General features: G+C 38.1%; 1 protein-coding gene across 3 annotated transcripts in view; it reads left to right on the top strand.

Moving 5' to 3' along the window:
- Positions 1–15,538, top strand: part of IQD9 (IQ-domain 9) — a 30,414-nt gene extending 14,876 nt beyond the window's left edge. For all 3 annotated transcript variants that reach the window (XM_089168956.1, XM_089168958.1, XM_089168957.1), the window contains exons 4-6: positions 12,531–12,758; positions 14,716–14,829; positions 14,921–15,538. In XM_089168956.1, coding sequence (XP_089025082.1) covers positions 12,531–12,758; positions 14,716–14,829; positions 14,921–15,298 — 720 coding nt within the window. In that variant the 3' untranslated portion in view covers positions 15,299–15,538. The remainder of the gene's footprint in view (positions 1–12,530; positions 12,759–14,715; positions 14,830–14,920) is intronic.
- Positions 15,539–17,117: the final 1,579 nt, after the last annotated feature.

Here is a 17,117-nt window from a genome sequence, read left to right as displayed (position 1 = left end):
AGGCCTGACTAGATCACCCTTACAGTTGTTCCTCATCATCTTCAGCACATAACCATGGTTAGAAATAAAATTACTGACCCTTTTAGTCCTGTTAACCACAACACTGATTGACTTTCTCTTCCCCAAGTCTTTTAACATAAGATCAATCGAGTGTGCTGCACATGGTGTCCAAAAGAGGTGAATCTTGCTGCTCTTCTTCTTCATCAACATTTCACTAGTTTTTTTGAAGTTAGCACCATTATCTATGACAATTTGGACAACGTTGCTTGGCCTTACCTCGAAGACCACCTGCCTAAGAAGCTTGTAAAGGTAGTCAGCATCTTTGATTTTATCTGAGGCATCCATTGACTTAAGGAAGGATGTCTTTCCATTACAGCTCAACATGAAATTAATGATGGACTTTCTAATAGGACCAGTCCATCCATCAGCCATCACAATAACACTATGTCTATATGTTGTCCATCTTTCCTTCAATGAACCAATGTATTCCTCCACTGCTTGCTTCACCTTTGGTAAATATTTATTCATTACTTCCCAAGCTGTTGGGCCTGTAACCCCTACACCTGCCCTAGCAACTGCATTGATTATCCCCTGATAGTATGGTGTTTTGGCTACATTGGCTGCCATGTTGTTGTAGAGCATGAATTTGCTGATCGCTAACCTAGCTTCCTCCTCCCTACTGCCTTCTTTACCTCTAGCAAACATATATGGAATGCTTCTTTGATAGGTGTATTGATGCTTGAAAAGGGAGGGGTCTTGGTCAAATGTGTCATCATAATGTGCAATCTTCCTCCTCCTTTCAGTCCTTTCACTTCCATGAAAACTATGTCTTGGTGGCATGGATGCCCCTGACCCCGACCACCTGCTCCTTTTGTTTGTTCATATTGCCTCACATTCCTAAAATGTAAGGATTGTCTGTTAGCTTCCATCGCAGCCTTCATCTGTCTCCACTCGGCTTGTGACTCAATACCCATAACCCCTCCTCTTGTCATCGTTGTCTGATTCCTCATCAACATCAACAAAAGGTTTAGCCAGCACTGTATCCTCAAATTCCCTTTGCTTTTGTGCCATCTCCTGCTTTTTTTTGTCTCCCTTCCTTTAAAGTTGTTGCAATTGCTTTTTGCATTTCATAAGAAACCTTGTGACACTTGGCAACATCTTTGTAGCCACCAACCAAATGTTGCTTTAATCTGGTTGAACCACCAGAATTCAAGGTCTTAAGGCAATACTTGCATCGGGATTTGTTCTTGTCGGCAATCAATGGATCCCCATGTTGCCAAGCAATGTCATGAGTCCCACTGCCAGCGCCGCCACTCCCACTAGTTGCCATATAAGATACAAGTCTACAACACTGAAATACATACATGAATATTCCCAAATAATCATTAGAATAATTTTTAGATAAATAAAAACATGTAAAAACAATTTATAAAACAACAAAACACACACTTTGTTCTAAGATAACATATGTAGCATACTAAAACATACATGTTTGTATTTTTATAACAAACTATAATATGAGCATCATTTAAAAAATAAAAACAGATAATTTTAATAAAGTATTATTTTTTATAATTATTTTATGTAAAAAAAATTTATAAAACAACAAATCACACACTTTGTTCTAAGATAACATATATACAATGCTCTAAATAATATGAACATCATTAAAAAAAAAAAGAAGAAATTTTTTTAATAAAATATTAATTTTTAAAATTTTTTATTTAATTATTTAAATGTAAAAATAAAAAAAAGTACAGCAAGCATAATAATCAAAATATGAATACATGGGGTTGTAGACTTGTAGCCCTTTCAATGTAGTTTAACATAAGTGATAATCACATTCATATCATAAGTATTTTTTTATATTTTTTTAATTTTAAGTTTTTAGATAATATATACGAAAATTCAAAAAATAAATTAATAATAGAAAAATAAATTTGTTTCCATGAAATGTAGATCAAAGCTAGTAGATCAACATATATTTATACTAGACTCAACACACTCATTTTAGATATTCTATTTGAAAAAATTCAAATTTGAAGGAAAATCTTACCTTTGTTAAAGATCTAGTTGAAATAGGCTTGAATGATGATAATCTGATGTTGTAGATGTGTTAAGGATGTTTAGAAGTTTAATCCCCAAAAAAGTCTGGCAACAAATCAAGTTTCCGGCAAGTTTTGAGAGTTGCAGCAAGAGAGAGGCGAGATATGCCTCTCTCGAGCAAGATAGGGGGTGGTTTTAAAACCCCCTAAACCAGTTGGCAAGATCTCCCATCTCGTCTCTCCTCTCGTTTCGCTATCTCTAAATAGCGAGATATCTCATGAGATCTCCCACCATAGTCATAACTCATAAGTTTGTAAGTCAAGTATAGAATGATTGATCTTCCTTTGGTGTTGTAGATGTGCTAAGAGTAGTGCAAGTGAAAATCCAGCTGAAATCCCCAAAAAATTCAACAAAAATTGAGAGTTCCAGCGAGATATGGTGATATTTGGTGAGATGTGGGAATCCGCCCTTGATTTCTCGTCTTGCCTTCTTAAAAAAGTGAGATATCTCGTGAGATCTCATACCATGAGTACCAGTACCTATTTAGAGAACCAATAGGGCTACCTTTGTGGCGGGTTCATGATCATGCCATCCGCCTAATTGCTGGCCGTCAGCCCCCGAGCATATGGCCTTATCACTACCTCTCAAAAAAATGAGGTGGAATGATTGTTAGGGGAGATGACAGCCGCTGGGGTTAGCCGATCAAGTACTAGCCCTTAAGCCCAGTTTGACTCGTGAGGAAGAAAGATGGCAGTTGGCACTTTTTTGTTGATTATAGGGCCCTCAATAGCCTTGCCATCCCTAACAAGTTTCCAATACCCGCCATTGGTGAACACTTGGATGAATTGGGAAAGGCCACGGTGTTCAGCAAGATAGATATGAAATCAGGATATCAAGAAATTAGAGTTGTTGAGGAGGACATTGAAAAGACTGTTTCAAACCCTTAACGGTCAATGCGAATTTCTGGTCATGCCATTTGTCTTTCCAATGCTCCAGCCACTTTTCTTGCTCTGATGAATTAGACAGCAGTTGTGGCTTTATATCTTGGTGTTTTTCAACGATATCTTAGTTTACAACCCAAGTATGTAAGAGCATAAGAAGCATTTGTGCACCATGTTTGAACTCCTCACTTCACATGAGCTGGTGGTCAACAAGAAGTGGTGTTTATTTGGTGTATATTAGCTAGAATACCTTGGCCATATTATTTTGAGAAATGGGATGGCAGCGGACAAGTAGAAAATACAATGCATGCTTGATAGGCTACTATAGAAGGTTTGTAGAAGGATATGGAAAACTGGCAGCACCACTCACGCAATTGCTGAAGGACTCCTTCCGATGGTCTCAGATACTCAAGGAGCCTTTGACGCACTCAAGACCACGATGACCACAACCCCAGTCTTGGTGATGCCTGATTTTACCAGAGAATTCCTGGTGGAGATGAACGTATCTGAAACAGGTTTGGGGGCAGCATTGATGCAAGAGGGACAGCTGATTGCCTATTGGAGCCAAGCACTCTGTGCGAGAGCAAGGTCCAAATCAGTATATGAAACTATGAGAGAGAACTCATGGCCATTATCTTAGCTTTTTGTAAAAATGGCGACATTATTTGATGGGATGGCACTTCAAGGTTCTGACAGACCAAAAAAGCCTAAAATTTCTGTTCGAACAGAAAATCTTGGAAGACCAGCGTAACTCATGGGTTTTGACTTTGAAATTGTCTACAAACTTGGGGAAGAAAACAAAGTGACTGACGCCCTCTCTAAACAAGCGGACAACGAGCTCCACCTATGCCCATTCACCACCGTTTTAGATGTGCTAAGGAAAGAAGATCAATGTAAAACTCCAGAATCATGTGAAGTACAAAAAGATAATTCAAGATATGTTGAAAGGGTCCACAACACACCCACACTTTCAGCTGCAAGAAGGAACCCTTCTCTATAAGGGGCAAATGGTGTTGGCTGAAGATTCCTCCCTCATCTCCACTATCCTCGTAGAATCTCATTCCACACCCTTTGGGGCCCATTCAAGGTTCTCAACGAACCTCTAGACTGATTGCTTTGATACTTAATTTGATTGGAAGGAAGACAGCGGTTCAACACTTTGTGGCAGCTTGTGTTATTTGTCAGCCAATAAGCACCAAACCATATCACCAAGGGGATTATTGGATCCCTTACCCACTCCAGAGCGTATTTGGGAAGACATTAGTATGGACTTAATAGGGGGATTGCCCAAAATGGAGGGACTCGATGTTGGTCATAGTTGACCACTTGACCAAATATGCCCATTTTATGGCCTTAACTCATCCTTACTTGGCCAAAGATGTTGCATTGATCTTCAGCAAAGAGGTGGTGCCATTACATGGCGTACCACAAACTATTGTTTCGAGTAGGGAGCGTGTTTTCCTCAGCCATTTCTGGATAGAATTATTCCACATCCCCAGAATTGAATTGAAGTTCAGCAGTGCTTTCCATCCCCAAACAGATGGCCAAACCGAGGTAGTAAATTGCACTCTTAAAACAAACTTATGCTGCTTCTGCACAGGGAAACCGTAGGACTGGGGCAAGTGACTACCTTGGGCTGAGTATTGGTATAATACCACATACTATGGCACAGCAAAAAATGACACCTTTGAAAGCTATCTATGGGAGGGAAACACCTGTGCTGTAGATGGGAAACTGAAGATCAAAGGTGGATGAGGTCTATGATTATTTACAGCAGTGGATCACGTTGTTGACGAGTTGAAGGCTAACCTACTTAGAGCTTAAGACTGTATGAAGTACTACGCTGATGAACAGCAAAGGAAGGAGCAGTTTGACATTCGAGATCAGGTTTTCTTACACATTCAGTCATACTGGTTCTGAAATCTGGCAAAGTGACCCAATGAAAACTGAGCCCCAAGTTTTGTGGTCCCTATCAAATTGTTGAATGAGTTGGAAAGGTCGCTTACAAGCTGCTGCTGCCGTCTGAATCTAAAGTTCACCCAGTGTTCCATGTTTCCCAACTCAAGAAATTGATTGGTCCTCATACTCTAGTGTAGCCATTACCACCTTGCCTAGTGGGGGATTGGGGGTTACAGCTCTACCCTGAAGTATTGATTGCCACTCGATATTCAGCAACGGGAGATCTTGAAGTCCTCATACAGTGGAGATCTTTACCTTCATTTGAGAATACCCGGGAGAATTTCTTGGAGTTGGAGAAGATATACTCGAAATTTCACCTTGAGGACAAGGTGTGACTCTTGGGGGGAGTATTGATAGACCATTAATAAAATGTACTCACAAAGGGGTAGATGGGCCTTTTGGAGAGTAAGAGTTAGAGTTGAAGACATGTGGGGCCAACTGATTGGCTGAGTAGGGAAACGATTGGGCAGGGGAGTGCATGATGAGGACATCAGCAGACAGTTCTTAGTTTACCAGCGATGCTGGCGTAGAGATCATCCCACGACAACATCTATGTGGATGGATGAAGAGTTCATAGGCTATCGGATTGCTAGGGTCCTATGGTTCGATGAGGAGCACTGCTCATAAGCAGTTTGTCATGTTATTTTCTTTTGTCTTAGTGGGTTGGGTATTAGTTTACCATTGATTTTTTTATTTTTATGTTTGAGTCTTTGTGGGCTGGGCCTAGAGTATATTTTGGCCCAATTTTGAATTAGTTTGGGTTTGGATTATATTTGTTATTTTAGTTGGGGTTATTTTGGGAATTCAGCATGTAGCATTGGGAGGGATTAGTTCCATCATTTAAATCTTGTATGGGAATCGTTTGGCAGCATGAATGAATTAAAACAAAAAAAAAGCTCTCTCTCTCTTTCTCTCTCTCTCTTGGGCAAATCTCCTTGGCGTGAATTCCTCACTCTCTCAGGTAAGTTCTCTTCTCTTCTCCTACTTTCTCTCTTATGTGAATTAGGCTTCTCTCCTTTTCTTTTATTCTCTAGTTGCTGTCTTCTCTCTTTTGTCTTTCTATCGTCTCTTTCTATTCTTCTCTCAGATTTCTTTCTTCTTTCTTTCCTCCTCTTTTCTCTTCTATTCTATCTGTCAGAATTCTTCTTTTATTTGCCGTACTTTTTCTTTCTTTCTTATTTTCTTTTTCTCCTTCTCTATTATCACTTCTTGTACAACAACCTTGTTGTATTTCTCCTTTCTAACCCTACCGTCCATTCTGGTGTTTCATCATTGCCCAAAAATTCTTGCTTTCTATTATTTCCATCCCTTGGTATTTTCTAACCCCTTTTTGCAGCCAGAACTAGTAGGTAGTTTTATTAAGTCTTTCCTTAAATATTTCTTGTTTTATATTTCTTCCTTTTTGCAGTAGTTTCTTTAAAACAAAACTTCCAAGGTTTCCTTTGCATTGTTAATTGCTGATTTCTTTGTTAGAAATCTGATATTGACTAGGACATCTTTAATTTTGTTTTAGTTTCTTAATACTCTTGTATTCAATTTAGTATGGTGTCGATATCCCCCTCCCCTTGTTTCTCTATTGATTCTTGTTTAGTTGTGCTCATTAGTTAGGACTTATTGTGCTTCTTTCTCTGCTTTAACTGTCTTATATGCATGCTTAATCAGAATCTAGGTGCTGCAATTCCTTTTTCTTTTATTACCAGTCAAGAATAGGTGTCTAATTCTAAGAGTCTAGCAGCCCACTTTGTAGGTACCCTAGTTTCTAGGGTTTCCCCTGCATTAGTGCAGTTCTGATTAAGGGAACGGGAGAGAAGGTGAAGGGGGCTATCAGAGAATTCAGTGAAGTTTTTGGTCATCAGGATTCTGTCGGAGTGGGAGGATTTGCACTTGTTAATGTGAGTTCTAGATCTCTTTCAATTTTCAGCATTATCCATTCATTGCCAGTCAAATCGTAGTCGATTTAATCAATCCTAAAGTTCAGCAATAACATTTCCATGGCTTGAATTTCTGGATCCTAATGTCTTCCATCTTGGCTTCCAAATCAGCCATTTGCTTCCATTCAAACTAATCATCCTAGAAGATGTACTTGCATCGACTTTAATCCAACATGAATGCAAACAACCTTAGCTCTTTATCACATGTTGTGAACCAAACACTTCTCGTCTATGTGTGAATCAAAGACAATATTGCCAAGAAATGACAATATGGGAGCAAAGAAACAAAAGCAAGTAAACAAAGCACAACTACAAGAACATTGACAATTTTAACGTGAAAACACTTTGATATGAAGGGAAAAACCACAGGGCCTAGCCTAGCCAAAAACTTCCACTATGATAGATAATGGGATTACAAAGCATCGCAACTTCTCCAGCTTTAAACCAAGTTTGAGGATATCACCAACATCAAGGAAGAGAAGCTTTTGGAGAAATGAACAAAAATATCTTTCTGTAAGCAAAACAACGGTTCTTTCTCACCTCTAAAATTCCCAAATACAACTTCTAATAGATTAGATATAACCTCCAAGATGTTGGCAACATGAAAGCGTGAGAGATTGTGGGGAAAAAAAGAGCCTCAAAATGATTGACAAAGAGGTGAAAAATACTTGCTGAAATTTTCTGCGCTTCTTCTACTCCAAGAGGGCTTCAATACCCTTGTTAATGGTTTCTCCCAAAAATCTATCCCAAAATAAAGTGAGTCTCTCCAAAAAACCATTAACTCTCTCTCCTACAAAGTAGAGAGAGAATTCTATAAGCTTCTACGTACACATTAATTTTCCAAATGAACATTTATTTCACATCCAATTTTCTTGAAAATGGGCTCACCTCCCAAATGGACTCCTCACCTTGTGGTTGGACCCAAGGTGGATCAACCCTACATGCATAACTTCTGACACTCCCCCTTAGGCTTGTGGATGTCATATATTCCCAACTTGCACGGAAGGATATTGAACTTGTCTAGGAGAAGAAGTTTGGTGAAGATACTTGCCACCTACTCACCAGTGACCAACCTTCACAAAGGGTGTACAAATCACAAATGTCACCAAAGTTCAACTTCTCTTTGATAAGTATCAATCCCTAATTCATGCACAAGTCGTCAACCACAAAAGTTCACATACCCCCTTTTGCCATAGACCACCAAAATTCAATCTTTGCATTTGATGTGGCTACCATGGTGCCTCTTGCTGCTCCAAGTAACTAAGTTACCTCCTACAAATGTATATTAACCTAAATGTAAATTTTCTATTATAAACTAAATCAGCACAATCTACTATTAAGCGCACAGATAGTTTACAACCTAAATTAGAGAAGGAAGTAGAAATTAAATGGAAAAGAAAGAGATATCATAGGGGAGAGATAAGAATTGGGAGATAAAATTTGGGGGGGGGGATTAGCTTCCCTTCCACTCAAAAAAGTGATTTTAATTTCTGGCTAACATTCCTTAGAAAAGTTACTTAACCACAATTCAGTATCAATATTAATAATAGTAATAATAACAAAATAATATCTATTAATTCTTAATTACTAAAACTTAAATAATTAACTATTATTCTGCCATGAAATCTACATTTTTGTACTCATAAGTTCTCAGATAGTTTTGTTTAGCAACTACAAATACCTAATGATCTAGTACACAGAATCTAGGTAGGGGTGCAAGTTTGGCATTGATGGCCCTAGGCTGCCTTGGCCCAAATAAGGTTAGGGCACAAAACTCTGGCCTTGATGGTGGGTCAAGGCTGGGTAATGTTATTGGCAGGTCAGGTTTGAGTGTTTTATCTGGCCCAGCCTGGCCTAGACCTGCGTTACCATCCTACAGGATGGTTTTGGTAAATGTAGGGCAACAATGTGGAATTATTGATTGTTTTTTATTGTTCCGTCGTTAGGCGAGGTTTGGGTCAAGGTCAGTGTCAAGATAGGGTATTCAGAGTCAAGGTCAAGGTTTTAAGACGCCCAACCCAACCTGTCCCTGGTGAAGCCTACATCTAGGTGACCGCTCATTAGTGCATGCATAAATGGGTTAATCAGTCCAACTGCATGGTAACATCTGGCTCAATCAAAGAGATGTAGATTGACTTTCTGACCAATCCCTAATATTTCTGTGCATCTATGAGAGAAGTGTCGCAATCTTCAATAAGCTTGTGATTTTGATCAATTTGTGAGTTTGCTGGCTTACAACCCAACCTCCTATTTCTTCCAACAAACCCAACTCAAATTTGCTTTGATAGATGTTGATTCCTTTCTTGATCTTGACGCTTCAATCCCTAGAAATTACGTCCACAGTCCAAGATCTTTAATATCAAATTGGTGGGCCAAGTATGACTTCAGCTTCTTTATCTTTGCTTGTTCATTCCTAGTTAACAGTGTCATGGACATGGTCAATGAGGGATATCATAGTTGCATTACTTCTTCGGAGGAACAAGATCTGAAATTCAGACTGACTTTGCAAGCAACAATTCTTCAGAATAGCTTGTTTGAACCTCTCAAACCAAGCTTTTGGAGACTTTTTCAAACCATGTAAGTCCTTGAGGAAAAAGATCTTCTTGTTTGCTGAGAGGGACTTGAAGACAAGAGGAGGCTGCATGTGTACTTCCTCTTGCTAGATCACCATGGAGGAAAGCATTCTTCACATCCAACTAATATGAGGGCCAGTCCTTGTGACTGTCATTGATAAGAGCACTTCATTAGAATTATGTTTGTTCATGAGTGCAAAAGTCACCTGATTTTCAATGCCATACACTTGTCTATATCCCTTGGCTTCCAATCGAGCCTTTATCTTTCCACAATATCATTTAATTGGTACTAAATTATACAGGTTCACTTGAATCCTCAGAGAGATTCCTGGAAATACAAGTAGAAGAAAGAGCAACAGCAAAATAGCACTATTTGAGACAAACTTGGAAACTGGGTTTTTGCAAGCTTTTTCGTATCAAATTCCAGTGGGAAGATCTAAGTCAAGAAGCAGGAACTCAGGTTGTGATCCAAAGAGGGGCACTTAGCAGATCTTCTTTTCTTCATTCTTCCTCCTATACACAATCTGGCAATCCTCTTCCATTATGAAAGCCACTTAAATTATCAACATATGCCCCTTCTTTATGTTTCCCAAATTAAATTGGAAAGTATGCCAAGGTGGAAGGAAAGGGATGTCAACAGCCTCTTCATGTCCATTATTTTTTCCCTGAAGACGATGCTAAGCAGAGTTAGAAAAGGGGGTAGATTCGAAGAAGATGACATCTTTGAAAAGGAGGCCATACAGGCAAGAGAGAGCTCCTGGGCGATTCTAACAGCCCTTTCACCAGTTCAAACCAACCCCAGATGAGGAAGAATTGGAGCAGTCAAGCCAAGTCATGGAGGAAATGCTGTCTAGGGCAGAAATGATTTGAAACTCTCCTTCGAGCTTCAAAGTTCCTCCAGTGAACTTTGTATGAGAGGCTAAACTTCCATAAATGGTTCCTTGTGAGGAATTTTACATTATACAACTTCTAGTGGAACCCGTTGCCCTTCTAGGGTTCTAGGAGAGGTGGGGAGAGACAGTTGAGGTAAATCGACTCTCAGGCTGCTTGCTCTGATATCCGGTTAGAAAAGGTTAATGATTCAACTAAATGAACAGGATTAGTAGATGAGAAGAAGAAGAAGAAGAAGAAGAAGAAGAAGAAGAAGAAGAGAGGAGAGGATTGAGAGGGGAATTGTGTGATGAGCTAAATTGCTGATACACCTATTTGATTCATTCAGCATAATATTATGAAGAATTATATAAAGACCTCCCTAGGGAGGTAAAGGTAAATTAGAACCATAAAAAAGCTAAATATGACTTATGATAGACATATGAAGATACAGCCAAATACATAACTGCCAATACAGTATAAAGCTAGACAGCAGCAAATTAATGGATTAGATCATTTGCAATCAACTTTGAAACTTTAATAGTAAAGAATATCTTCAACCTAGTTGAAGCGAAGCTTGATTTAGAACCTTCCCAGGCACTTGCCCACTGCAAGGAGTCGGTTGCAAATGAATCCCACCGAAGTCAACACTAAACTGTCTCACAAGGAGGAAGAAGGCCAGAAGCTTGATAAGTTGGGTTTTCATTGCCCCTAGTCGCATTGATTTATTTCATGGGTGTAAGGCCTAAATCCTATTTTGCATGGGCTTTCATTTCCCCTGACAAAGGGTGTTTGCCCATCTCAAACGAAATATATGGTTGATCTTCTAGCTGCGACTGGTATCTTAAGGGCTAAACCTGTTGAGGCTCCTATGGCTCAGAATCACAAACTTGGAGATTGTAGTGATAAGCACCTTCCTAAAAGGCACTAGTATCAGCAGCTAGGGAGCTCATTAAGCCGTGTGTAGAGTAGATATATCTTGTTTGTTTGAGAGAGAAGCAATTTCATGGAATGTCTTAAGTATATTTTGAAATATCTTAAGGCTCACCAGGTAAAGATCTTATTTATCTTCATCATGTCATGTTTGGTTTGTTGGTTAATCTAATGCTCACTGGGATGGGACATGAATGGTGATAGTAGATTAATTACTAGTTATTTTACTTTTGGTGGTGGCAATCTTATACCTGCTCAGTGAGGGGGGGGGGGGGGAGGAGGAAAAGAAAAATGTGGCAAGTCTAGTGCTGATTCTGATTACAGAGCCATGGTGCATACTGCGGCTGAGTTTCCGGCCAAGGTTTCTTCTTCAGGGACTTGGCTGTCAACCACCGATGAACCTATTTAGGATGTTTTGTGCAACCAAGCTGCTATACATATTGCTCAAATCATGTCTTCCATGAAAGGACCAAGCACGTTGAAGTTAATTATGATTTTGTGTTTTCTTTTTTTTTGCCCCAAGTATGATTTTGTTTGTAATGCTGCGATTTGGGGGTTGATCAGTTGGGGGATCTGTTTATGAAAGCTCTGTTTTGTGGTGTATTCACTCAAAGTTGTTCCAAGCTTGAGAGTTAGTATCAGAGATTTTGTATTATTTTCAATGTGGTGATTTTTGTATAGATATTTGTTGTTGAATTAAGTGATTTTCTTATGTAAAACAGTTGGAACTTTATTATGTCACAACTCGCAAGAAGGGAGTGGTCTGGTACAATTGACAGCTTTTTCCTGTTCTTCTCCTTTCTTTTATATTCTTTATCTCCCTCTCCTTCTCTTTGTCTTCCTTTCTTCTCTTCTCCTGGTCAGTGACCGGACTGAGTGTGGAATCTGCTCACAGGGAGGGCCTTTTTTTTCTTCTGAAAAATAAAAGTGCCTTCAGAAAGTACTTATTTTGGAGCATTTATATCCTTGGGTGTTTATCGTCGGCGGCATATCAATCTGTTTAGCTTTCAGCTTTCCAAGTGTACCTCAACTTGTTTAATGAACGGCCTTGTGTGTGTTCATACTTCATAGAGACAAACATTTTAAATTCATTTGTAAATGCTTCCCTTCCCTTAACCTTTTCTGGGTGCTGAAAATTTTCTGCTGAATGTTGTTAGCACCTTGCATCATGTTATTTGAGTAATGGTATCTCATTTGCTACATTTTATATTATTCCTTAGGTAGATTTTTCTTTTGTGAAGTGACTTCATATAGAAATTCTATTTTCTCTATGGTAGGCAAGGAAGACTTTACGTCGTTTGAAAGGAACTGTAAGGTTGCAAGGGTTGACCCAACATTACCCTATAAAGAAACAAGCTTCGACTACTTTGAGCTATCTGCATTCTTGGAATAGGATACAGGCTCAGATTAAAGCTCGTAGAATCTCCATGGTAACTGAAAGCCGAATTAACCAGAAGAAACTAGAAAATCAGTTAAAACTTGAGGCGAAGCTTCATGAGATAGAGGTAATACCAAACTCTTGTGTCTTACACAGCACTTCACATGGTCTAAGTTACCGATATATCTATGCTGACAATCCTGAGCGTGTGGTAATGGAATCTTGTAATTTTTTTGCTAAAGATATCCTGTCAATGCAAGGTGGTAATTTCATGTGTTATTTATGAGTTATTTACATATGCTCCACATTTTTAAGATGGGATAATTATTGTTGCCCCCTTGTACTATAACTTTATTACTAAAAGAACCCTGCTCTTTATGAAATTATTGTTGCCCCCCCCCCTCCGCCACTCAATTCTAACTGTGTTAGGTGACCGTTAAGGTTGAATGTTTAATGTTTATTTTGCCCTTTTATAATTGAGAAGGCCAAAGATAATATTATCTTCATTTAGAAAAAAATCATATGAAATCATTTTACACGTGTATTTTTATCATTTTGGATTCATAAAAAAGAAAGAAAAAAGCACCCTATTGGTAGAAGGAACTTCTTAAATTTGTTAACGTCAAATTAGACAATAAATAAATAACAATCTATTAGAAGTAGAAACTTCTTAAAATTGATAACATTAAACTTGAAAGTAAATAATAAAATTAAACATAACACCAAAATTAGGAATTACTATTTTTTATTTATTACCAAATTGAAAAGTACATATATAAATTTGAAAATGAGTTTCCTTTTCTTTTCTCTCTTTATTTTGACTAGAAAAGAAGATTTTTTAATTAGGTTTACGTTTTCCCTAATTATTGAGGATAGTAATGTAATTTAATATAAAGTGTAAATAAGTAATATAAAACTATAGGGTTAATTTGGGATTTTTAAATAAATAAAATATGCCATGTCATCATTTAACTAACGGAGTTTAACGGTAGAGGAACTATAGTAATTACAGGCAAAATTGAAGGTTGAATTAGTAATTTCAAAAAGTATAGGGGATAAAGTAGTAATTAAGCTATAATACAAGGGGGCAATAATAAGTATCCCTTTTAAGATACATCAGAATTGCGTAATTGAGTTGAGTCTTTTCTTGCATATACTCCACATTTTTAAGATATATCAGAATTGCGTAATTGAGTTGAGTCTTTTCTTACTACTTCCTGTAAGTATATAATTCCTCTGACCTTTGGTACTCTTTCTAACACTAAATACTGATAAGAAAGATAAATATGAACATGTGGACCTACACTGCATAAACAACCACAACAATAAGTCTTGTCCCAACTAAATGGGATCAGCTACCTGCACTGCATCCTATATGATAAATAAGACAACCTACAAACCTTAAAAGTGCTGAATGGACTAGACCAAAATAGGACCTGCCGGAACTGCTGAAATTACTTGTGAAACCAAAGCTATTTCTAAGGTTCTTAGCTCAAAATCAAATTTCCTTCCTCGTGTACTCCTGGTAACTAAAAGCACAAAATGTAAACCACCTACAAGATAAGATTGAACTTTCAGCTGCTAAACTCTTCTGGCTCCGGATGTTTCCCCATATGTTAACTTTTTTTAGCTTTTTTTTTTGTTGGGGGGGGGGTTGGAAGGGGCGTGGGTTCTGGCTTCTGGAGAAATTATTTTTGCTCATGTGCACTTGAAGTTTGTGTTAGTAGCAAACTGGACCACTGCCCAGTGAATATTTTTTCACTGAAGTATCAATTAAATATTGATACATTTTTTTGGGGTTTAAATGTGATCACTGAGGCAAAAGCACTGTACGACTTCACTTTTTACGAGGACTGGAAAAAGATTGTAATAGTGTTAGGATAGAAGATTTCACACCAACGCAGTTATTGACTAAATCTTAAAAGTAGTTCTTTCAAACAAAATCCCAAAAGTTAACCCCCCCCCTTTTCATCCCTTTTTCCCCCAATTCCCCACGAAAGAGAACGATAAGAAAATCCATAGTTTCTTATTTGCAAAAGGTCAGTGTGTCAGGCGTCTTAACTGACAATGTGAGTTGGTAACAGGTGGAGTGGTGTGGTGGCTCCGAAACCATGGAGGAAATTCTTGGTAGGATATACCAAAGAGAAGAAGCTGCAGTCAGGCGTGAGCGGGCCATGGCATATGCTTTTTCTCATCAGGTAATGCCCTTTACATGTGGTAGCTCAGTCATCTCCTGAAATGACAGGCAACTTGTATTGAATTTCACTAAGGGAATCCTATGATTTGCAGTGGAGGGCCAATTCTGGCCAGAACCAGGGGCAGTTTGCTTATGAACTGGGCAAAGCTAACTGGGGTTGGAGCTGGAAGGAGCGCTGGGTTGCAGCTCGCCCATGGGAGAGCAGAGTCTCTATCAGTCCAACCCCAAAGAAGGTCCAAAGTAAAGAGAAAGGCATCAAGGTTGCTAAATTAAGCCTCCCAGCAACAAAAATATCTGAATCAGTAAAACCTTCTGTGCCTAATGGACAGGGAGCCATGAAACCAAGGAGATTGTCTTACCCAAATGCTGAAAAACCTACCAAAGAGAAGGCAAATGCTAAGGCATCAAACTTATCTGGTTCTGAAACTGAAGAAACAAACACCAAGCAAGAACAGACAGTATCTAACTGAAGAACAGAGATGGCAGTAGTAGTGTTTTGGTTCTTTGGTCATATGCTTCTTTTCTAATTGGATGAGTTTTTAAAACCAAAAAAAGGCAATTGTTTCTCATTTATTTATTCTTGTTTGATGTGTAGTTATATGGTTTGCTGTGCAGTGTGCAGAATAAACAAAATTATAAGCCATTTGTGGGGCAAAGCTTGACCATATTGCATTTGTATATAGAAACTGCAGATTATTATTAATGGTTTTGTAATTGGTATTTGTTAAGCTTCTTCTGTTCATGCTATGATACAATGTGAAGATATGGAATAGAAAATAAATTAAATAAGGATTCACATGGGTGATCATGACCATGGGCACAGGATCTAAGAAGCACCAAACACGTGTGCCACTGACAAATGGGACCACAGCCCAGCACAGGTGAGCCCAATAAGACTCTTCAACTAACATCATGGCCCATGCCTGAGAAGCCCAAGTGGGTTTACATTATGTTCCACATGGTAATCTTGTAAAGGTATCATTTTAAACTTTACTGTAATCAATCTCTTTGTACATGGGTTTATTTTCAATTCATTCTTTTGAGAAGAAGCTATAGAAAAATCAAAAGTTAGTGGGTGTTTCTTATGCCTCATGTTCAGAAATACTTTTTCAATTTTAATGTGAAGAGATGGTTTCTGGTGGCATAGCTCACTAGTCATTTAGAGACCAATGGGAATGTTGAAAGGCATCAATATGGATAGGATTCATAATTTCACAGAAGTTGGAATGATAATTTCATGTGCTCGTGTGTTTGTTTGGATTCTTTGTTGCATTTAGTGTATTACTTTTCTATCTTGGCACAAGGTCAAGCAAAGGACCATCATGTTCTCTATGAAATAAAGAAGTTAAAATCGTTGAACCCAATTCAGAATTCATTTTCAATGAGTGGCGTATACTTTACACAATCATTTTTCCCTCTTCCCTCTCTTCAAGTAGTTATCTCGCTGGAAAAAGTAAAGAAGAGAATGAATGGTAAACTTTTAGTACTAAAATTTCTTCCTGGAATTCTCAGTTAAGTTATTATCCAAATTCTTCCAAAAGCTCTCTATTAATGAGTTTCTTTTAAATGTAAATAAATCCCCCCAGGCTCTCGTACTAAATCTTTTTTATATGCTAGTAGAGTTCATTAGATTAAATCACATAAAGGACTTGATAGCGTGAGAAATGGAAAACTGGTGGCCTTTGTATTTAATGGAGTTAGGTAATTATAATTGGTTTGTATTTACATTTACCAAAAATGTTTTGATTCAAGAGACTTTCAATGATCTTTTTGGGAGGAAAGTTTCTTCCTTTTGTCGAACTTCTAATAACGAAAATTGACTCTGTCCAGGAATGTGGCATACATGGGTATTCTTATCAGTCTCTGGTCTCCCTGTATGAAACGATATTTGTGTTCCCTTGTTTTGAAGAGGGTGTTAGATAAATAGCAACTGTTGACATAAGCCGAACTATCAAAATAAAGACTACTCTGAATAATAATAGAGAAAATTTCACATAGCTACAAGGTTTATCCAATTCTAGATCCTTCACCTTCAAGGTTAGAAGATTGTACTTCTTCTACACTCATTCACCATGTGTTAGAAAGGAGGCTCACCTTTTAGTCCTGATAAGGTGAACTAGAGATGGGCCCCCTCAATTCCTAAATAATTGATTGACAAGTGTAAAGGCGACACAATCCTCTATTCTCGTGAATAAGGATCTCAACTCCATTTGTTCCTTTGCGGGAGAATTTAAAGAAAGGAGATGAAAAAAAAGTTTGTAACAAAAAAGGTCTTGTATTCATTTGCTC

The sequence above is a fragment of the Hakea prostrata genome, chromosome 9, assembly GCF_041222555.1.
Source record: "Hakea prostrata isolate BN-2017 chromosome 9, UWA_Hpros_2, whole genome shotgun sequence".
Classification (NCBI taxonomy): domain Eukaryota; kingdom Viridiplantae; phylum Streptophyta; class Magnoliopsida; order Proteales; family Proteaceae; genus Hakea; species Hakea prostrata.
The sequence above is the reverse complement of the archived record's forward strand: the minus strand, read 5'-3'. Positions and strand labels throughout refer to the sequence as shown.